The sequence below is a fragment of the Sphaerodactylus townsendi genome, linkage group LG11 (assembly GCF_021028975.2).
Source record: "Sphaerodactylus townsendi isolate TG3544 linkage group LG11, MPM_Stown_v2.3, whole genome shotgun sequence".
In the NCBI taxonomy this organism is placed as follows: domain Eukaryota; kingdom Metazoa; phylum Chordata; class Lepidosauria; order Squamata; family Sphaerodactylidae; genus Sphaerodactylus; species Sphaerodactylus townsendi.
Genome location: NC_059435.1, coordinates 9,495,053 through 9,517,824, shown reverse-complemented (window position 1 = coordinate 9,517,824; position 22,772 = coordinate 9,495,053). Strand labels below are relative to the sequence as shown.

Below are 22,772 nucleotides of genomic sequence, written 5' to 3'. Positions count from 1 at the left end.
CTAAAAACCTCTAAAAATGAACTGAAAGCAATGTATCTTTGCCATGCTTTCTTTTATTTAAAAGTTTATTTAAAGAGATAGTTGATTTTTTTACTTGTTTCCAAAAATATCGGTTTTACAATGCAGTCCTCACTTCTAAACTCAGTGGCTATTTATCTATTTTATCTATATTTATCTATTTAACTAATCCGTTCGTTTATACTCAGCCTTTCTTCCCAGTGGGGCCCCAAGGCAACTTACATCATTCCCCTCTCCTCCATTTTATCCTTACAACAACCCTTTGAGGTAGGTTAGGCTGAGAGGGTGTGACTAACCCAAGGTCACCCAGTGAGATCCCATGGTAAAACAGGGATTCAAACCTGGCTCTCCCAGATACAGGGGCCAACTCTCTTGACATCTACACCTCACTGGCGCGCAAATGAAAGATGCGTAACAATGTTATAACAATTTTATAACAGCAAAACAGATACTCTGCCACTGTTTATACACATAGAAGAGTTTAACTCTGTTTAGGATAGCACTGTTAATGATCTCTTTCATATGGGAAATGCCTTATTTGTATGTTCCTTTTTTTTTTCATTTCATTTCACTTTATATTTATACCCCGCCCTATCCCCAAAGGGCTCAGGGCGGCTAACAACATAATAAACAGACACATTATACCAATATAACAATGATAAATTACATGGAACTAAAATAGAACCAGATTACAGATGGCAACCTAACATTTTGAACTAAACAATTTCAGAGAACAATAACAGCAGCATCTGCAGCACATCAATGTATACCACTAAATCCATAATATCCACGACATTAATCGTAAGTCAATACATTAGCAATAATGCATAACTACAAACATCAGAATAACAGTATATAACAATTAAATCCAAATATATTGATATATTTTGTTGAGTTTTCTCTCCATTGTCCCTCCCACTGATTTATGGCGACCCCAAAGAGTTGTCAAGGCAAGAGATTAAGCAGAGATGTCAGTCAAGTCATAGACCAGCATAAGGTAAATCAGAAGTGTACCGGGGGAAGATGCTGCCACAGGAGGTGGTGATGGCCACTAACCTGGATAGCTTTAAAAAGGGCGTGGACAGATTTATGGAGGAGAAGTCGATCTACGTGGTTCTCAACCTGGGGGTCGGGACCACTGCGAGTAGCAGAGTGCTGGACTAGATGGACTCTGGTCTGATCCAGCAGGCTCGTTCTTATGTTCTTATGTTCTTAAAATGATTATTGAATGGACTCACTATATGAATGAGGAAATTCTAAAATAAGTGGGATGATCTGGGAATAAATATTAATTAGTATGAGAATCAAAATGACCTCATCTGCCAAAACAGTGAATGATTTTTAAAAAAAAAAATTACACAAGAGTAATTGTTGAATGAATTAACTGTAAAAGTTGAATATGTGGGCAATAAAGTCCAGAGAAAAAATCTGGATAATGTGAAGTGGGCCTGAGAGAATTAGTAAAGGGAGTCGTTTGCTATCATGGAATGTCAAATAACTTTTAAAATTAGGTTGGTAAGCAGAATAAACTAGGGGTTCAGGTAGAAACCCTAATATATTGGTGTTATAAATATGTCAGAAACCTTTTTTCCCCCAAAGCTTGTTAATGATGGTTTAATGGCATATACCGTGCATACAGTATGGCAGAAATTTGATGAGTGATCAATCCTGACATGGTTAAAAAGAACAGCTGATTTTTATACCCCACTTTTCTCTACCTTAAGGAATCTTAAAGCAGCTTACAATTGCCTTCCCTTTCTCTTCCTCCCCCCCCCCCATAGACACCTTGTGAGGTTGGTGGGGCTGGGAGAGTTCTGAAAGAACTGTGACTAGCCCAAGGTCACCCAGCAGGTATGAGCAGGGAAACAAATCCAGTTCTTCAGATAAGATTCCACCACTCAACGCTGAAGAGTGGGGAATCAAACCCAGGTCTCCAGATTATAGTCTGCCGCTCTTAACCATTACACCACACTTGTTAAAGAGGCTTGTTAAAAGAGTTCACCTCTATATTGCAAAAGAAAAGAAATTATTATTATTATTATTATTATTATTATTATTATTATTATTATTATTATTATTATTATTATTATTATTATTATTATTATTGTAGATTTCACAGCTGCCAGATCTTTAGCTAGTTGTTGGCCTTCATTACAATTCGAGCCTCACCCAGAGGCCTAGGAAGTTGTAATGTATCGGCGTAGTATTCGTGCGGATCCCAGCAGGGCTGCCTTCTATTATTATTATTATTATTATTATTATTATTATTATTATTATTATTATTATTATTATTATTATTATTATTATTATTATTATTATTATTATCGCAGCTGACAGTTCTTTAGCTGGTTGCTGGCCTTCCATTGCAATTCGAATCCCACCCAGAGGCCTAGGACGTTGCAATGTATCAGTGTAGTATTCATGCGGATCCCAGCAGGGCTGCCTTCTGAATCCAACAGATGTTAATTTTGTCAATTTGGAGTTGTTTCCAGTGTTTTTCTAATGGTGCCCAGGGTGCCGATTACCACTGGGGATGACCTCAACTGGTTTGTGCCAGAGTCGCTGAATCTCTATCTTCAAATTGTGATATTTAGTGTCCTTCTTGTTGTTGTTGTTGCTGCTGCTGTTGACTTACATATCGCTCTTCCCACAAACAGGCTCAGAGCTGTGAACAAACATGTATGAAGTTTCCCCTTAAAGTATTTTCCTGACAATATAGTTTATATTGTACTCTGTAGTGTGAGTGCAACCACTGTGCCTTTAAGTCACAGCTGACTTCTGGCAACGCAAGAAGGGGGTTTTCGGGCAAGTGGGAAGCTGAGATAGTTTGCCAATGCCCAGGGGCATAGCTGGAAAAATGGAGCCTGGGTCAGGACTTCGAGTTTTCCACACACACCTCCATGGGTCCCCCTGCACCCCACTTACTTTAGCTGGTAGCAGGCTGGGGCCGGGGCGGGCAGAGGCGCGCACATTTGCCTCCGGCAGGCCTAGCCAGGCAAGGCTGGCCTGGCAGCGGTCTCTGCCAGGCCTGGCGGGGAGAGGAAGGAAGGAGGAAGGGTGTGGGGTGATTTTCCACCCCCCACGTGACCCCAGTGTTGTCCGCCTGGGGTGCCTGTCCCCACCCCTCCCTGTGGTAGCTACGCCACTGCCAGTGCCTTCGTCTGCAGAGTCTCCTTTGGAGGTCTCCTTACTGAGTACCAGTTCTAATGAGATGGGAGTATACCATGCCACCTGCCCTCCCTTGCACTCTGGAGCTAGGCGGTGTTTATATTTTGCAATATTTTGCTGCGGAAGTTTGGTTAAATTGAGCCTTGATTTATAATTAATATTGTTATGTCGTCTTTTTGGATGGTTACTTCTATTATATATTCTTTGTCTAATTTTGAACAGTCCTACACTGGTCTCCTTGAACATAAATCCAGTTTTGTTCATTGGGTTTACTCTAAGGTGACCAGATGGTCACCTTTGTGAACCGGGATGGGGGGGTAGACGGCTGCGCAGCTGCAGGAGCACACTGCCTTCTGGGGCTTGTGCCGTCCTGTGACAATGCGGGAAACGGCAAGCCCCAGAAGGCCGTGCTCCTGAGGCCACGCGCGCGGGAGGCTGCCGCACTGCCTTGCCCCCCAGAAGGCAGTGCGGCAGCCTCCCAAAAATCGGGACAATTTAAATGACCCGCGGGACGCGGGACAAATTGTTTGAAGGCGGGACTGTCCCGCCAAAAGCGGGACGTCTGGTCAGCCTGGTTTACTCCCAGAAAAGTGCTTTTAGGATATGGGTCTTTCTATCAGTAGCAGTATTGTCATTTTGGCTTGAACAGGTGACTGGTCTTTTGTGGTATGCCATAACCACCTTGTATTTTTATTGTTTTTAATTTCAAAATCATAGAGCTGAAAGAGATCTCAAGGCCCAATCCCATGCAACACTGGAAATTCACAACTGCTCCCTCATTCCCCCAGTGACTCCTGCTCTATGCGCATCTTAAAATAAAAAATCCCTGCCACCTTTTGATTCAATTGAGTTTCAACCAGGGGAGCCCCTAGTAAACAAAACATAACTATTGCACATGATTTACAATGGATGCATGTTGACATAGACTTTTTTTGAATCCAGTGACTCCAGACATTGAGAGTGGGGAGTTGTTTTTATCAATAAATCAGATTTTTAATCCCTCTACAATTTATTTTGAAGAAGCGTGCGCAAATGTGCACCCATGATTATGCACAATGATGTGGGCCTCGGTGGAGCGTTTAGTGTAGGGGTGGCCAACCTGTGGTTCTCCAGATGTTCATGGACTACAATTCCCATCAGCCCCTGACAGCATGACCAATTGGCCAAGCTGGCAGGGGCTGATGGGAAATGTAGTCCATGAACATCTGGAGCATCATAGATTGGCCACCCCTAGTTTAGTGGAAGGGCAGGGAGCCAGGACAGGGTCTCCTGATGTTCCTAGTTTTGGAATTGTTAAAACCCATGCCTTCCCTTCTGCCTTGTGGAGCAGAGTCCTACCATAAGACAGAGACTCTTTGAATGGGAGATTTTCCAGATCATTGTCATTGTGCGGCACCAGCAGCTGCAACTAAGAAATACTGTGAATGTGCGAAATAGGCATTAAAATGACAAAAAATGGCGGGGGTGGGGTGGGGATGTTAAGGGAATATTTTGATTCCCCTTTCCCCTGAAAATGTTCACTTAACAAACATTCGGCATAGTCCCAAGCTTATCGAGAATGATGGTGAAATGTTTAGTTCCTTCGCCCCTTTAACTTGTTCTGTGGGAAGTTACCCTAGATTAGTGGTTCTCAACCTGGGGGTCGGGACCCCTTTGGGGGTCGAACGGCCCTTTCACAGGGGTCGCCTAAGACTCTCTGCATCAGTGTTCTCCATCTGTAAAATGGATAAATGTTAGGGTCGGGGGTCACCACAACATGAGGAACTGTATTAAAGGGTTGCGGCATTAGGAAGGTTGAGAACCACTAGTGACATCCTCAGTTATTTCTTACTTGGTAGCAACTTTTTAAAGTATTTCCTTTGAAATGTCAAATGCATGCTTTGCAGAACTTGGGGCATTTATAGGTGTCAATACCAATTTTCAATATTGTCAATTTTCAGTGTTGTTTTCTTCATCTCCTTCCTTCCTTCCTTCCTTCCTTCCTTCCTTCCTTCCTTCCTTCCTTCCTTCCTTCCTTCCTTCCTTCCTTCCTTCCTTCATTCATTCATTCATTCATTCATTCATTCATTTTGTCTGTCTGTGTTCAGCATGCAACCTAAAAATGAAAGTGGCAGGTAATCGAGAGCTTTTCCTTACTCTGCATGAACATCCTTTTTTAAGTTCCACTTGAACAACCCCCAAACAACGTTCATGTTCTAATCGGCTTCTTCTGTGTTTGCTACCTGTACAGACTTAGGCCCCTTCCGCACACGCAAAATAATGTGTTTTCAAACCACTTTCACAACTGTTTGCAAGTGGATTTTGCTATTCCGCACAGCTTCAAAGAGCACTGAAGGCAGTTTGAAAGTGCATTATTCTGCATGTGCGGAATGAGCCATAGATATATTTTCAAGGAGGGGGCCTGTCACATAGATTATCTCTCCTGGGGCATTTTGAGGTGGTACAGTCCCATAAAGAATGTACCATGTGCTTTGGGTAAATCTAGTGTGGGTTTGGATCAGGTCTCAATCGAAGGGTTAGTACTGGGCCCATCCCTTTAAATCTGCAGCAAATCCCAAGTGGTGTTATTTGATTTCACGGCATGTCTCAACTGCCCATTTCCACATATGGAACCTATATTAAAGGAGCAGCATATTTGCCTCCCTGGCCAATTGACAACCTTAAAATACGAGCACAAACTTTCTAGTCCCTGGTTGTTGTGGGGTTTTCAGGCTGTGTGGCCGTGGTCTGGTAGATCTCGTTCCTAACGTTTCGCCAGCATCTAACACCTGCGTTAGGAACAAGATCTACCAGAACACGGTCACACAATCCGGAAAACCCACGACAACTAGTTGAATCCGGCCGTGAAAGCCTTTGCCGATACATTTCTAATCCCTATTTGCTGAATTTTTTCCCCCTGGATCTTCTTCTGTGCCCTCACAAGTAAAGCCAGTCATGTAAGAGTTTAGTAGAGGAAGATTTTCCTGGCATTAAAATCCATGAGAGGAAAAGTCCCCCAGCTTATCTCTGTGGGAATGGTTTCTTCACTAGCCATTTTTACCAGCACTGACAGTTCATTCTCGCATTTATTCCTGCAAAGACTCCTGATGTTCATCCCTCGCGTCTGAATTCTTGGGTTATCCCTTCCATCCTCCTGCTTTTTTCGAGCATGGATTTCGGAGCCCAAACACGATTATTTGGGAGGCTGTCTCGTTTAACCATGTTGCCGTTCTAATGGACCAAAAAAAATGAAAAGTTATCCTGAATATGGGGTGCTGTGTGGTTTCCGGGCTGTATGGCCGTGTTCTGGCAGCATTCTCTCCTGACGTTTCGCCTTCAGATCCTCTGAAGATGCCAGCCACAGATGCAGGCGAAACGTCAGGAGAGAATGCTGCTAGAACACGGCCATACAGCCCGGAAACCACACAGCACCCCAGTGATTCCGGCCGTGAAAGCCTTCGACATTATCCTGAATATTTTATTAAGACAGGTGGTGCCTGATATTTTAAGCCATCTCATAAGTTTAAAAAGGAGTCTAGGTTGAGTTTGGGCCAGCATGCAAATGTGTTTGTAATTTATCGATAGAATAACCTGACAATTAGTGAAGGACCTGGCAAGAAATCGGTAAAAGAAAAATAGTTCGATTTAGAAATCTTCACGTTGCCGATCGGACTGGTCAAAGTCTGCCAGTTTACACAGACAGTTCTGGATTTGTATTTCTCTTAAAAGTCAATGAATCCATGCAGGAGTCTTGTTAGACCCACACGAGAAAGGGATAATAGGGCTGCATCGTCCGCAAATAACAGGAGAGGGACATGCTTTGGGCCAATCTTAGGGCTGTGCCCATCCACTCGGGCCAGGGCTATGGGGAGGTCATGTAAGAAGATGTTAAATAATAAGGGTGCTAGTACACAGCCTTGTTTGACTCCCTTTTTTACCTGGACCGGGTTTGACAAAAATCCCCTGTGGTCTTTTACCTGGCATGAGTTGTGGGTGTGCAGTTGTTTTATCAGAAAAAGAAGTCTTGGATCGATATTAAGGGCAGCAAGTTTTCCCCAGAGTTTTTCTCTGTTCACAGAGTCAAATGCCCCCTTAAGATCCAAAAAGGCCACACTTCATTTGGTAGAGCTGTTTTTGGAGTATTTCTCTTAAAAGAAAGAGAAACAAAACACACTCATGCGGTGCCTGTGTCAATAATATTCTGTATACAAGGAGGGCCGGGATACTGGCTGGAAGAAATAGTTTCCTTTGCACTGTCAACTTCTCTTTTTAGCCCCCCCCCCTCCTCTTTTTTTTCTTCTCTGTCTCTTTCCTGATTTGGCTGCTTAGGGACAGCCAGGTAATGGAGAAGAAATTGAAAGGGAAAATACAGGGAAAATGTAAATGAAAAGAAGTTATTATAACTGTTATAATGAAGTGCCTTTCATTTAAATATAAGAATGTAACGCTGAAATGAACTTGTGATCCTGAAATGCATTTTTAATGAGTTTCCTTTTTATTTTGCTGCTTCAGTGGCATATTTTAAAGACCCTTTGAAAAAAAGCCACATTAAGAAAAAAAAGAACTCTCCACCAAATGCCACAACATGCAAAATTGGATATTGGTTTATTCCAAAACTGCTGATCAGGAAGAGTGGCTCTTCAACACAAAATGTTGCAGTCACTTTATTTAAATGAGTTTGAATTTGCATTGTGATGTGCCATTCTGATTTAGAGAAAAAAAAATTAGATTTTCAGATCAAATTGACCCAGCCACTGAAGCGTTAAGCGGCTGGCAGGTTTAGTTTGAAAAGCTCGTGTTATATCAAACCTGCAGCCGGTGGGAGTCAGAGAGCGCCCGTCGGGAAACAACTTTTCTCGGTGAAATCCTCCTCCTGTTACAATGTCAGAGTTTTGTTCTCACCATATTTTTTTCTCCCCTCTCCTTCTCCCTGTAGGCGAACGCCCCTTCCAGTGTAGTCAGTGCGGGGCGTCCTTTACTCAAAAAGGCAACTTACTCCGCCACATCAAGTTGCATTCTGGGGAAAAGCCGTTCAAGTGCCACTTGTGTAACTATGCGTGTCGCCGGAGAGATGCTCTGACGGGCCACCTGAGGACCCATTCTGGTAGGTGGGCGAGCCAGAACATTCCAGAAGGGCCATCTCCAACATGGTTCCTGCGAACGCGGTTGCCTGGCTGGCACCTTTCTTGGTGTTGCCTGGCAGAGGTGGGATCCAGCAGGTTCTCACCAGTTCCCGAGAGTGGGGTACTAATTACTTGCGTGTGCCGAGAGGGGGTTACTAATTGAATCCACTTTTCCGTTAGAAATTCCATTAGGTCCAAAAATCATGAAGTCCTGTTGTTTCCAATGTGGCTGGTTAGCGAAGGTAGAAAACGGGATAATTCTCCCTGTTGGGCTGTTTTCAAAACATGTTTTAGAAATATGGTAAAGTTCCTTGTGTAAGGAAAGTCTCCTTCTTTTGATTTCTAGAAGCAAAATCAAGTATTTGAAAGCATTAAGTATTTGACAGGCAGTCAATTAGAGGAGAAGTCGTTGTTTCTGTTGGCAGTAGACGATAGGACTTGCTATAATGAGTTTAAATTATGGACAGAAAGATACCAGCTGGAAATTAGGAACTTTTTTTTTACAGTAAGAGTTTTTTACAGTCACAGAGAAATTATTAATGCCCCGCCCCCGGAATGCCCGGCCACGCCCCCGGAATGCCCCGCCCAGCCCCATTGGCGCTACGCCACTGTTTGAATCCCACCACCATGGGAACCTGTTACTAAAATTTTTGGATCCCACCACTGTTTCCTGGTGTTTTTAGAAAGTTGGTGGGGACCAGGAGGGTCTTCTTTCTAGGAAGTCCTCTGTTCAACTGTGCAGATTTTTTTTTTTTTTAGAAAGTTGCTTTGGCAGCAGCTGCTACCACAACACAAGGATCTTTCCTGGGCTGCTGAGGGTAAGCTGCGGTAGCCATTTTGTAGATGAGTCTGCCTCCTCTAGCAGTCAGCATGTGATTGTTCCAGAATCCCAAAGGTGACTGTGCCAGAATCCCAAAGGCTCAAAAAGGATAGGTTCCCTGGGTTAGACTAGGATCTTGGAGGCACGAGATCAAATCCTTCCTCAGCTGTGGGCGCTTGCTGGAGTCACCAGTCACTCCGTCTCAGCCGAACCTACCTCACAGGTTTATTCTTGACAAAACTGAGGAGAAGAGCGTGAGGTTGAAAGCTGGTTTGGGTACCCAGTGGGAAGAAAGGTGGGGGGCACAAGCTAAACACGGATGGTTTGTCAATTGACATCTTCTGGGTCAGGGGTCGGCAACCTTTACCACCCAAAGAGCCATTTGGACCCATTTTCCACGGCCCCGAAGATCTACTGAGCCAGAGAGGCAGCTCTTCAGAGAGCCGCCTCCAGTTCGGCCCCTCCGTTCACCTTTCCTTCCAGCCTGGGCAGCCAGCTCCGTGGGGCAAAGGGATGGCATCTGTAGGGATGGCAGAGGGGGGTGATAGCTGCTCTGGAGGGACATTCCCACACTACCCTCCGACCTCCAGGGGTCGGAGGGCAGCATGGACGTGTCCCTCCAGCCCTCCAAAGCAGCGCTGGAAGGAGAGGTGAGTGGAGGGGACGCGAAAAGTGGCGCTCTCATGCACGAAGCCGCCTCCGGTTCAGCCCCCCCCCCCCACTCACCTTTCTTTCCAGTACTGCTCTGGAGGGCTGGAGGGACACGCCCATGCTACCCTCCAACCTCCAGGCCACACGGAGCCGCAGTATAAGGCTGAAAGAGCCGAATGTGGCTCCGGAGCCGCGGGTTGCAGACCCCTGTTCTGGGTGGACTATTAAGTCTAAGTGCTTGCATCCACTTGGTTCACAGTTATTATCAGTCTAGTGTCACCCAGCAGATAATCACATCTTGAATTCCCTTTCCTTCCTTCCAGTTGGCAAGCCCCACAAATGTGGATATTGCGGTCGGAGCTATAAGCAACGGAGCTCTTTGGAAGAACACAAGGAGCGCTGCCACAACTATTTGCAAACCATGAACCTCTCGGGCGGCCTTTATCCTGGTAAGAGAGCTAAACAGAAAGATACCATGAAGTGTTGCCGTGTCGTGCCCTTTGCCATAATCAGCCAGATCGGTCCTAGTATGTGAGCAATCTGATCCTTGGCACATCAATAGTTTTAGGATCCCTGATGCTACAGTTCCTTCTTTGTCTCAGAAGACGACAAAGATGTCACCAGAGATACTTGGACACTGGGTATACTCTGAAGCGCTCACTAAGAACATAAGAACAAGCCAGCTGGATCAGACCAGAGTCCATCTAGTCCAGCACTCTGCTACTCGCAGTGGCCCACCAGGTGCCTTTGGGAGCTCACGTGCAGGAGGTGAAAGCAATGGCCTTCTGCGGCTGCTGCTCCTGAGCACCTGGTCTGCTAAGGCATTTGCAATTTCAGATCAAGGAGGATCAAGATTGGGAGCCATAGATCGACTTCTCCTCCATAAATCTGTCCAAGCCCTTTTTAAAGCTATCCAGGTGAGTGGCCATCACCACCTCCTGTGGCAGCATATTCCACTGTCTTCCTTTCCTCCACTCAGACTTGAAGTCTGCTTAAGGGTGGTTTAAGCCTTGTGCATTTTGTACATGCCCAGAACAAGGAGCTAGAGTATTGAAATGGTAGAATGGACTGTAGTGGTGTAGAATGGTAGCGTGGTGAAGTGGTTAAGAGCAGGTGGATTCTCATCTGGAGAACGGAGTTTGATTCCCTCTCCTCCACCTGAGTGGCAGAGGCTTATCTGGTGAACCGGATGTGTTTCCGCATTCCTACATTCCTGCTGGGTGACCTGGGGCTAGTCACAGTTCTTCAGGGCTCTCTCAGTCCCACCTACCTCACAAGGTGTCTGTTGTGGGGAGAGGAAGGGACAGGAGCTTGTAAGCCGCCTTGAGTCTCCTTACAGGTGAGAAAGGTGGGATTTATTGGGATATAAATCCAAACTCTTCTCCTCCTCCTCCTTCGACTGTGTGGGAAAGGTTGTATTTGTCAGAGATATCCAGTCAGAACTGGGGTGTTTTCGGCCTCCCGCTCCCCTCTAACTGCTCCCTTACTGGTCTTTCACATCACCCACAATTTAGTCCTTTTCACTGAATATGCCGGAGACTGAAGCTGGGAGCTTCTGCGTGCCAAGAAGATGCTCGACCACTGAGCCGTGACACCTCCATTATGGGTCTGTGTTGGCTTCAAGAACTCACGGAAAGTCATAACCAGGTACACCGACCCAACCCACCAGAAGTAGTTGCTGCTAAAGCAGAAGAAGAGTTTGGATTTATATCCCACCTTTCTCTCCTGTGAGGAGACTGAAAGGGATTGACAAACTCCTTTTCCTTCCTCTCCCCACAACAGACACCTTGTGAGGTAGGTGGGGCTGAGAGAGCTCCAAAAAGCTACAACTAGCCCAAGGTCACCCAGCAGGAATGTAGGAGTGCAGAAACACATCTGGTTCACCAGAGAAGCCTCTGCCACTAGAATCCACCTGCTCTTAACCACTACAACACGCTGGCTCTCAGTAAAGCCCCAGTAAAAGGAACGCAACAGAAGGGTCTTAAGAGTGTCTCGTTTAAGTACAGATTGCATCTGACTAATTCAGGGTTCATAGCTCTCCAGATGTTCAAAGATGACAAATCCCATTGGCCCCTGCCATGGTGGCAGGGGCTGATGGGAATTGTAGTCCACGGTGGCAGGGGCTGATGGGAATTGTAGTCCATGAACATCTGGAGAGCCACAGGTTGCAGACCCCTGAACTAGTTAGACCCAACTTGGCCACTGTAGAATGCTTCCGTGCTAGTAATGGGGAGCTGAGTGAGTAAAGTTTTTCTGTTCTGTTTGTTGGCTCCTCCCACACCGGTCCTCCCATTCCTGCCGGTTCCACCTGGGCCACGACTCCACTGCCATGCCAGGTATAATTGGGCTAGACTAGGGGTGGCCAACCTATGGTGCTCCATATGTTCATGGACTACCATTCCCATCAGCCCCTGCCAGGAATTGTAGTCCATGAACATATGGAGCACCATAGGTTGGCCACTCCTGGGCTAGACTGAGACAAGGAAACCTGAGGTTTCTGTGGGGAGTGGGGAGGGAGAGGGAAGGAAGCAGTGGGGGCATGTGGGGGGCTTCCCCTTTACATCCATCTTATAGCATGGCATAGGGCAGGAAAGGGAAGTGGGCAACAGCTAGACAGCTGTGACAGTGAGAAAAGAGGATAAGTGTGGCTATTTATTCATTCAGTACAATTTTGTCGCACTGCCTTGGGGACCCTAAGGGTCAAAGTAGATGATACTGTATCCCCGAGTCTGCCACTGGGGCACGACACCGTTTTAGAGCCTGGGTTTTGTTGTAGGGGCTCGATCCTGCTGGGTATCTCAACACGAGGGCAAGAGACCTCCTGTCTCTTCCCACCCAGGCCATTTTCAAGAGCCGAAATGGCACATCTCTTTCAGCTCTTGAAAAGGGCATGGGGGGGGGGGGGGCGCAGAGGCAGGAACTCCTCGACCTTCCCCCACCATGCCGCAGTCTCCGGGGTCAGGTCCCGGTATTGCCTCATTTGCCCCAATGGTGGGTGTAAAGGCAGCTTAAAATGTTTCAGATCTCGATAAAACATCGCAGGCACCCTATTCCCACCCACCCTCAGCTCTGCCTCCCATTGAAAAGTCGTCCTCCATCACCCGAGACATACGGACGTGTGTATTGAGGGTGCAGTGGGAAGGGTGCCTTCCAGAACTCAGCCAGTCATGACAATGAGCTCTTATGCAGAACTCCGCCGGTGTTGGTCATCCTCCGTGCGGCTAAAAAAGCTCCTTCTGTTTTAGTAGGAAATTTAAGTTTTTAAAGATGTTGAATGGTGGTGGTGGTTATTTTAGAACAAGGACTGCAGGAGGCGAGTGTGGGTTTTCCCTATAAATGGCTGAACTGGAGAGCAGCAGTGGCGTAGGAGGTTAAGAGCTCATGTATCTAATCTGGAGGAACCGGGTTTGATTCCCAGCTCTGCCACCTGAGCTGTGGAGGCTTATCTGGAGAGTTCAGATTAGCTTGTACACTCCCACACACGCCAGCTGGGTGACCTTGGGCTAGTCACAGCTCTTCGGAGCTCTCTCAGCCCCACCCACCTCACAGGGTGTTTGTTGTGAGGGGGGAAGGGCAAGGAGATTGTAAGCCCCTTTGAGTCTCCTGCAGGAGAGAAAGGGGGGATATAAATCCAAACTCTTCTTCTTCTTTTTCCTCTTCTTCTTCTTCTTCTTCTTCTTCCAGCCATGTGCTTAGCTGAGTATCTAAATGAGCATTACTGTGGTGCAACTTGGCTTTGAATCAAAATCATTCTGCCACCGTCTCACGTGGAAGCCACGGGTGCAGAGAGAATCGTGACAGCTCTCCGTTGCCTGCAGATGCAGGATAAGGAGAGCCGGCAGCTCATCTGGGAGATAAAATGAGCCAACTTTATTTCGTTTTGTTGATCCAAGGGGATCTGCGACGCCCGCAGGCCAAACTCCATTCCGCGCCCATTTGCGGTACAGGCAATCGATGGGACGCAAAAGAGTCCGGCCTCCTCTTGTTGGCGCTTCCCAGAAGTTATGGGGAAGGCCACCCCGGCTCTGAAGACGAGAAGAAGAAGAAGAGTTTGGATTTATATCCCCCCTTTCTCTCCTGCAGGAGACTCAAAGGGGCTGACAATCTCCTTGCCCTTCCCCCCTCACAACAAACACCCTGTGAGGTAGGTGGGGCTGAGAGAGCTCCAAGAAGCTGTGACTAGCCCAAGGTCACCCAGCTGGCGTGTGTGGGAGTGTACAGGCTAATCTGAATTCCCCAGATAAGCCTCCACAGCTCAGGCGGCAGAGCGGAGAATCAAACCCGTTTCCTTCAGATTAGATACACGAGCTCTTAACCTCCTACGCCACTGCTGCTCTTAACCTCCTACGCCACTGAGCCTTAAGAAGTCACCTGTCTCAAGCTTGCCAAGTCTTTGTGATGCTTGAGGGAGAAGTGCCACTTCCTTGCCCCCAACCACATGGATCATGACACGGCTCACTGGCAGCAGGTCCACGAAGGCTCAAAGACCCCAGGCCTGGTCTGAAGGTTGATCGACCCTTCACCATCCAAATGATGTCCCAGGATGCTCACCAGAGGTGTAGGGGGTGGGGGGATAGCATATGGATCAAAACCTGCTTCAGGCACCACCCCTGCACCCCCCACTTCTTGTGCCCCACTTGGACAGGCCAGAGCCCCTCAGCCTCACACTGCCAGGTTGCTCCTTCAGCCGGCGGAGGCTCCACCAGCTAAAGGAGCAGCCTGGTGGGGCCAAGGGGAGAGGTGTGGGGGCGATTCTCTGCCCCCCGCATGACCAGCTGGCTTGTGCCCAGGGGACATGTGACCCCCACATGTCCCCATGAGCGCTCTGCCTCTGATGCTCACCTATGTTGTATTGCATACCATTCAAGTCACTTGACCTGTGCTGTGATCACTTTGCATCAAAGTTAATTCCGCTAGTGCATAGGTGTCAAATTCGCGGCCCTCCAGATGTTATGGACTGCAGTTCCCATCATCCCCCGCCAGCATCATGCTGGCAGTGGATGATGGGAACTGTAGTCCATAACATTTGGAGGGCCGCGAGTTTGACACCTGTGCGCTAGTGTCTTACATGGTAGCGATGGCTGCAGAGAAAATAGTTACCTCGTCCTATTGGGGAGGCCATAGCACTCTGCCCATGTTCAGAGTCCCTTTCTCTTTTACAGAGTGTTGCAAACCATGCTGGTCCTTCTTTGTTCTAATATGTAAACCAAATTTTCACTATGTTTCCAATATTAGGTCTTCTTTGTACAGAAAGAATCCATACTTTTTTTAAAAAAAATGTATTCGTTGTGCTGTTTTTCATATGTATATTTATTCTCAAGGTGTGAAGGAATCCATACATTTTTTTTTGAAAATGTCTCTAGTGTGCTGTTTTCCATATGTTTATTTATTCCCAAGCTGTGAAAGACAGGGGGAGGAGAACAGCCGGTTCGATTACGTCCTTTCCCCGCTGACACCGACGCCGGGTGTCCAAAACTGCTTCTCCTTTTTGTCAAGAATACCAGCCCGTAGACTGTGTCTCAGCAAAGTCTCGCCCCAGGGCAGACTGTCAGCCTAATAAGCTGTCTCGTGTCCTTTAACTTTCAGGCATGAAAGAGGAAATAAGCCAGAGCGAAATGGCCGAAGACCTGTGCAAAATGGGATCTGAGAGATCCCTCGTGCTGGACAGACTCGCGAGTAACGTCGCCAAACGTAAGAGTTCTATGCCTCAGAAATTTGTGGGTAAGAGTTGAATGTTTGCTGCCTCCTATATCTAGTTGGATTCTTTTTTTCTGTGACTTGTGTTTTTCATTGCAACTGGACAGGCAAAGTAATTACCCCCTGCGCACAGATACACAGCCGTATTAGCCCTTCCTAGCTCTGGTGAAGTTAGTGATAGGTGAAGGTTTTGCGCGGATCCTTGACTAACTTGTTTACAATACGTCTTTTGTCCGAGCAGAATAAACCAGGTAAACAACAAACAAAAACCATGGACCGGACTTTCGTTATGGAATCACAGATTTGGGCAGTTTAGATCACGGCGAGCTGCGTGCAAATCAACCGGTGGACGGCCAACGAGCAGGACGTGCATGTCTTTCCTGTGCTTTTAAAGTCTTCCTCGGCCGCCCCTCCTGCCCATCCCACAGCCTTGGCAAGCAAGCGGCCTCCAGCCGGCAGGTCTCCAGCCAAGCTGTGCTCTTGCACTGCTGGGTGATGGGGCAGAAAACATTTGAGGGGGTGACTCCCCTGTCAGCTCCCCCTCTCGTGCAGAGCTGTAGCGAGGTGGAATTGTGCCCTGGGCACGTGTGTGCACTGCGTCCCTGCCACACCCCTGCCCCAGAACACCCCCACACCGCACCCCCCTGCCACAACCCCGCCCCAGAACACCCCCGCCCCATCCCAGCACCTGACACCCCCTATCCCCTGGGCACTACGCCACTGCTCTCATGACTACAGACTTGCTCAGGTGTAGAGGTCACTGACTAAAGACAGCAGTGGCGTAGAAGGTTAAGAGCTCGTGTATCTAATCTGGAGGAACCGGGTTTGGTTCCCAGCTCTGCTGCCTGAGCTATGGAGGCTTATCTGGGGAATTCAGATTAGCCTGTACACTCCCACACACGCCAGCTGGGTGACCTTGGGCTAGTCACAGCTTTTCGGAGCTCTCTCAGCCCCACCCACCTCACAGGGTGTTTGTTGTGAGGGGGGAAGGGCAAGGAGATTGTAAGCCCCTTTGAGTCTCCTGCAGGAGAGAAAGGGGGAATATAAATCCAAACTCTTCTTCTTCTAAACCCACACCGGCTTAATTTCAGCACTACAGGATCAAGCGCTCTCTGATTGATTACTGTATTCCCTGCACCGCCTCGCATTTCCCTGCAAAAGGGTTTCCCCATTTCTGGTTCTCCTCGCAAAGCATCATCTGTGGTCCGGCGCTTTGCTTTCATGGCTCAATAGTCTTGTGGTCTCTGCAAAAAAAAAAAGCAAAAAAAAGCAAGTGATGAGATATGCAGCATTTTCAGCTAGACATACAAATTAATTGCATTTACATATGTGCGTTTATTTCTAGAATGTCACTTGAAAACAGAAATAAGAGCGGCCCTTTGTGTGCACAGGTTGATAGGGGTTGGCCGTATCAGCTTTGGGGGGGGGGGGGGGGGGGAGCAATGTTGTTTGCCGAAATTACGATATTTAATTCCGTTCATTCTTTATTCCATTTCTGCTTTACTTCCTGTCAGAACCCTCAATACGAAACAAAAAGGCCTGCAATTCCATCCCTATGTTGTAAAAAAATTAAAAATATATCCGTATGCCTAACAAAATCAAGCGCTGAGCTAGATGGCTCAGGATAGTCCGATCTCATTTGCTCTCAGAAACTAATTGGAGTCGGCCCTGGTTAGGTCTTGAGTGGGAGACCACAAGGGAAATTGAGAGTTGCTACCCAGCAGTGGCAAACGAGGGGTACCTGGGATAAATGGCGCCCAGAGACAAATTGTCTCCAGGACACTCCCAAGGCTCTGCCCCCCACCCCAGCTCCACCCCTGATGCCCCCAGGCTCCACCCCCACTGCCCTCGACCCCGCCCATGTCACCATGTGGCCACCTCCCCCCCAGACTCCCCCTGCCGGCTAGGCTCCCAGCCAACAGCCTGTAGTCTCTTCTGACCTCCCCTCTGGGCAGGCCAGAAGAGACTGCAGTCTTAGCCTCAGAGACCTGCTTTTATAAGCACTGAGGTCGGGGGTGGGGCTTGGGAAGCAGGAAGGGGTGGGAAACCCTGCTCCCCAAGCCCCACCCCCCCAGCCTCAGTGCTTATAAAAGCAGGTCTCCGAGGCCGGGACTGCAGTCTCTTCTGACCTGCCCAGAGGGGAGGTCAGAAGAGACTGTAGGCTGCTGGCTGGGAGCCCAGCCGGGGGGGGAGGAAGGGAGGGGGAGTCCAGGGTGGGGTTGAGGGCACTTGGAAACAGCAGGGAGTCCTACTGCCTTGTTTTTGCGTGCCTTGACTGACATGGACAGGGTCAATGCACGCGAAAACGATGAGGCAGCAGGACTTCCTGGTCACACGGGGGGCCGATTTTGCACCCCCCACGTGACCAGAAGAGTGGCGCCCGGGGACAAGGGGTACCCCTTGTCCCTAGGTAGATACGCCACTGCTGTTCATCTCTTGACTTGAAAACCCTACGGCAGGGGTGGCCAACCTATGGTGCTCCAGATGTTCATGGACTGCAATTCCCATCATCCCCTGCCAGCATGGCCACGCTGGCAGGGGATGATGGGAATTGTAGTCCATGAACATCTGGAGCACCATAGGTTGGCCACCCCTGCCCTACGGGGTTACCATAAGTCAGCGACAATGTGGCTTTTCACAGGCTGATTTCGCCTGGGCCAAAAACAGTGGTGTGAAAACGATGTGAAAACGGTGTAAATCCTTTTGCATCGTTTTAAACCCTTTTGCACCGTTTTCACACCACTGTTTTTGGCCCGTGCGGAATCTGCCACACATACAAAACGATATCATAAAGCCACAGTCACATTTCAGAGGACAGATTTATGCTCCAGGTGTTATCGTATGAAAGCAAATACCCGGCCAAACAAGACAGGCATTACTAATCGCCTAAGAGGAGAATTAAATGATCGGAAGGGCGTCTGCGGGCATGACATGCCAGAGGCGAGCTTCCTATAACGGCGCTCCCGTTCCAGCAGTGCCTCCTCAGTAGATGGAATGGGGCACAAAGAAAATATGAATGAAGGGTTTTCCTAAAAGGGGGGGTGGTCGTCTTCTTCACATTCAAAAAGGTTCCCTTTATTCCCATTCTTTATTCCCAGAACTTGTTTTTCACAACCTCTGGTGTTTTAATTGGTATTTATTTCTAGTGACTGCTGCTTAAGTTTTTAATGGGTTGAAATTATATTTTTATACTGATCTGCTGTCTTAGAGAACAGCCATATTGTGAGCCGCCCCGAGCCCTTCGGGGGTGAGGCGGCCTATAAATCCAACAAATGAATAAATAAAAATGGTTGTCGGAGAATGGCAAAAGTTTATAGTCATGTCTGCGCAGCAAGCGCGCTAGAAAGAAAGGGGGATCCGTCAAGCAAATTAGGAGGGTTTTTGGGCGAAGAGTGTGTTCTCCACTTGGAATAGGTGCAAACTCTAATTTCGTGCTCTTACTTCCTGCCCTCATGGGAAGGGAAGGTTCAAAAACCTGCCGGAGAGGAGGCCCGAAAGGGTAGCGTTTCCTGTCAGTTATTCAGAGCATGGTGCAAAAACATCCCAGGATGACAGATCGAGACGAAACTTCAGAAGGTGGGAGTCTTATCGGAGTGGCATCAAGATGCCCCAGATTTCCTCCTTCTGGCAGCTTCGGCTCGGCTTCCTCCCAAAAGCAGAATTATCTTTTCCAGTTATCGTCCTTTGGATTATCATAAATGGTCACCGCAGAGCAGTGTGGTGATTTGCTTAACATCTACAGCCACAGATGCAGAGGCTTAAATATTTCCAGAAACTGTGCAGCCTAATTCTCATGGGAGAAAGAGCTTCCTCAATATGCTTGGGGTTTTTTTTAATCTGGTTTTGATCACCCCCTTCTTTCCATTCCTGTCTGCAGGAAATGTCTACTCTGCCTTTTGGCTTCTAGAAGCTCTACACCACAGGTGTCAAACTCGCGGCCCTCCAGATGTGATGGACTACAGTTCCCATCATCCCCTGCCAGCATGATGCTGGTAGGGGGTGATGGGAACTGTAGTCCATAACATCTGGAGGTCCACGAGTTTGACACCTATGCTCTACACCTGACGGCTCAGGTGACACTCTGGCTGCCCACTGATGTTCTTTGCATTGCTAAGACACTGGTTGGCTCTGAGGAAGCCTCTCCCAACTTTTTTCTCCACTTTCCACCACTAGTCGCCAAAGCAGTGGCGTATCTACCTAGGGACAAGGGGTACCCCTTGTCCCCGGGTGCCACTCTTCTGGTCACGTGGCGGGCGCAAAATCGGCCCCCCATGTGACCAGGAAGTCCTGCTGCTGCGTTGTTTTCACAGGCTTCGACCTCATCTGTGTCAGTCGAGGTATGCAAAAACGGCGAGGCAGCAGGACTTCCTGCTGCCTCCAAGTGCCCTCAACCCCACCCTGGACTACCGCCTCCCCCCCCCCCCCCCCCCCGCCGGCTGGGCTCCCAGCCGGCAGCCTGCGGTCTCTTCTGACCTCCCCTCTGGGCAGGCCAGAAGAGACTGCAGTCCCGGCCTCGGAGCCCTGCTTTTATAAACACTGAGGCTGGGTCCCCACCCCCTGGCAGGAGTCTGGGGGAGGAGGTGGGTACCCTAGACCTTGCGCATGTCCATGGTGACATGGGTGGGTCGAGGGCAGTGTGGGGTGGAGTCTGGGGGCATCAGGGGGTGGAGCCGGGGTGGTGGGGGGCAGAGCCTGGGGGGGCGTCCTGGACACAATTTGTCTCCGGGCGCCATTTACCCCCAGTACGCCTCTGCGTCAAAGAGTTCCTTCACAGCCTCTGTGACTGTACAGAGCGCAAATCCGAACGTTATCCTTTGGGGCTACAAACGTTGGCATTAGTCCTAGGCATTTCACCAGCAGGTGTAGCTCCGTTTAAAATTGCACGATTTATTACCAATCGATGTGGGAAAGATACTTAATCAGCGTCACGTGTATCTGTTTCAACAGCTGACTCCTGCCAACAGTTTCATGCCATTTTTTAAAATACAAATAACACACTGACTTTGGTATTTAGTATTGATTAAGCTTCCTTTTGGCCAACAACGGACATTAAAATGGCTTACGACGATCAAGCAATGTCAGTTAGACAACTGAAATGTTTGGCTGCTGTCCATCATACAGTACTGCTGTGTCATTCTTGCCATCTTGATTTGCAGGGGAGAAATGCCTATCTGATGTTCCTTACGATGCCACCATCAGTTACGAGAAGGAGAACGATATGATGCAAACCCACGTCATGGACCAGGCGATCAACAACGCCATCAGCTACCTAGGGGCAGAATCGTTGCGCCCCCTGGTGCAAACCCCACCGGGCGGCGCCGAAGTTCTGCCCGTGATCAGCCCAATGTATCAGCTCCACAAACCCCCTGGAGACAACCACGCCCGTTCCAATCACGCTGCTCAGGACAGTGCCGTCGAAAACTTGCTCTTGCTGTCGAAAGTCAAATCGATCTCGTCGGAAAGGGACCCGTCGCCCAGCAACAGCGGCCACGACTCCACCGACACGGAGAGCAATAACGAGGAACGCAGCGGTTTAATTTACCTAACAAATCACATAGCGCCGCATGCGCGCAACGGCCTCTCTGTGAAGGAAGAACATCGGCAATACGACGTCATGAGAGCAGGCAGCGACAGCTCTCAGGATGCTTTCAAAGTCATCAACGGCAACGGAGAGCAAGTGAAAGTTTACGTCTGTGAACATTGTAGAGTCTTGTTCTTAGATCATGTCATGTACACCATCCACATGGGCTGCCATGGGTTCCGTGATCCGTTTGAATGCAACATGTGTGGCTATCACAGCCAGGACAGGTATGAGTTCTCTTCTCACATAACCCGAGGCGAACACCGTTTCCGCATGAGTTAAAACTGCACAAAACAAAATATGAACGGCAACAGGGAAACATCTAATTCGAATCAAAAGGTTGGGCCCCCACACATGGACTCCTCTCGATAGTACGCACACATAGTTCAGCTTTATGCTATTAATATCAATGCTTTTGCTGCCAAAAGATATAAGCCATCCAAAACATTAGTAAAGCAAGTAAAAGGTTTTTTAAGTTAGGTGGAAGAAACCCGTTCTTGTTAGCAATTCTTTTCATCCGCTCCTCCCCGCCTCTTCATCTGAGGCCGTTAACGGCACACTCATATCCAAATCTGATTGAAAACAAGAAAGACCGAATTAACACTGACCTTTACTCTGTCGATGGTCTAAAAAGAACTGAAAAGGCACTATATATTGATACAGTGTTGTAATAATATTATAAGAAGGTTCTCTTCGTTCCCAGTTTTCATTTTTTAAAAAGCAAATCTCCGTCTCATTTGCAAAGGTATAAGGAAAGAAGCATATGTTTGTAAGGCACCTACTATTTTGAAAAAAAGAAAGAAAGCTGAAAATTCAGAGACCACTCTGCAATACAGTGCACTCTGAGCATACAATACCTTTGAGTTTTGGTGGTTCGTACATTTTCCCCACTCCTGAACTCACTACTCAGCAGATCAGAGAATGTCCATGGTTTCTGAAAGCAAGTAAAATGGGACATTTAAGAACATAAGAACAGGCCAGCTGGATCAGACCAGAGTCCATCTAGTCCAGCTCTCTGCTACTCGCAGTGGCCCACCGGGTGCCTTTGGGAGCTCACATGCAGGATGTGAAAGCAATGGCCTTCTGCGGCTGTTGCTCCTGAGCACCTGGACTGTTAAGGCATTTGCAATCTGAGATCAAAGAGGATCAAGATTGGTAGCCATAGATCGACTTCTCCATAAATCTGTCCAAGCCCCTTTTCAAGCTATCCAGGTGAGTGGCCATCACCACCTCCTGTGGCAGCAGATTCCAAACACCAATCACACGTTGCGTGAAGAAAGTGTTTCCTTTTATTAGTTCTAATTGTTCCCCCCAGCATTTTCAGTGTATGCCCCCTGGTTCTAGTATTGTGAGAAAGAGAGAAAAAATTCAGGGGGAGGTGGGGAGGAAAGCAAAGGAGTTGGCCATACATTACTCTCTCCTTGGGTTTTCTCGTTCCTCCCCACCTTCCCCCACAAAGTCAACAGTTTTTTTGACTTTGCTGTTCTTTTTAATTTCATGTTGCTGGTTTACCAATAATTCAATAGACTGGGGAAATTGACATGGTCTACTGAGTTATCGATAAACCAAAGACAGCACATCAAAAAAAAAACCGTGGCAGGCGACCTCCGTATAGGGAAATTAGAGGAGGGAGAAGAAGAGTTTGGGATTAATATCCCACCTCCCTCTCCTGTCAGGAGACTCAAGCCGGATTACAAACTCCTTTCCCTCCCTCTCCCCACAACAGACACCTTAT

General features: G+C 47.9%; 1 protein-coding gene across 4 annotated transcripts in view; it reads left to right on the top strand.

Annotated features, from left to right (window-relative positions):
• Positions 1-22,050, top strand: part of IKZF1 (IKAROS family zinc finger 1) — a 96,000-nt gene extending 73,950 nt beyond the window's left edge. For 2 of the 4 annotated variants that reach the window (XM_048511904.1, XM_048511902.1), the window contains 4 exons: positions 8,102-8,269; positions 10,083-10,208; positions 15,346-15,450; positions 20,613-22,050. In XM_048511904.1, coding sequence (XP_048367861.1) covers positions 8,102-8,269; positions 10,083-10,208; positions 15,346-15,450; positions 20,613-21,319 — 1,106 coding nt within the window. In that variant the 3' untranslated portion in view covers positions 21,320-22,050. Of the gene's footprint in view, positions 1-8,101; positions 8,270-10,082; positions 10,209-15,345; positions 15,481-20,612 lie in introns of all 4 variants that reach the window. The other 2 variants (XM_048511903.1, XM_048511901.1) reach the window with 1 other exon arrangement.
• The last annotated feature ends 722 nt before the right edge of the window (positions 22,051-22,772 follow it).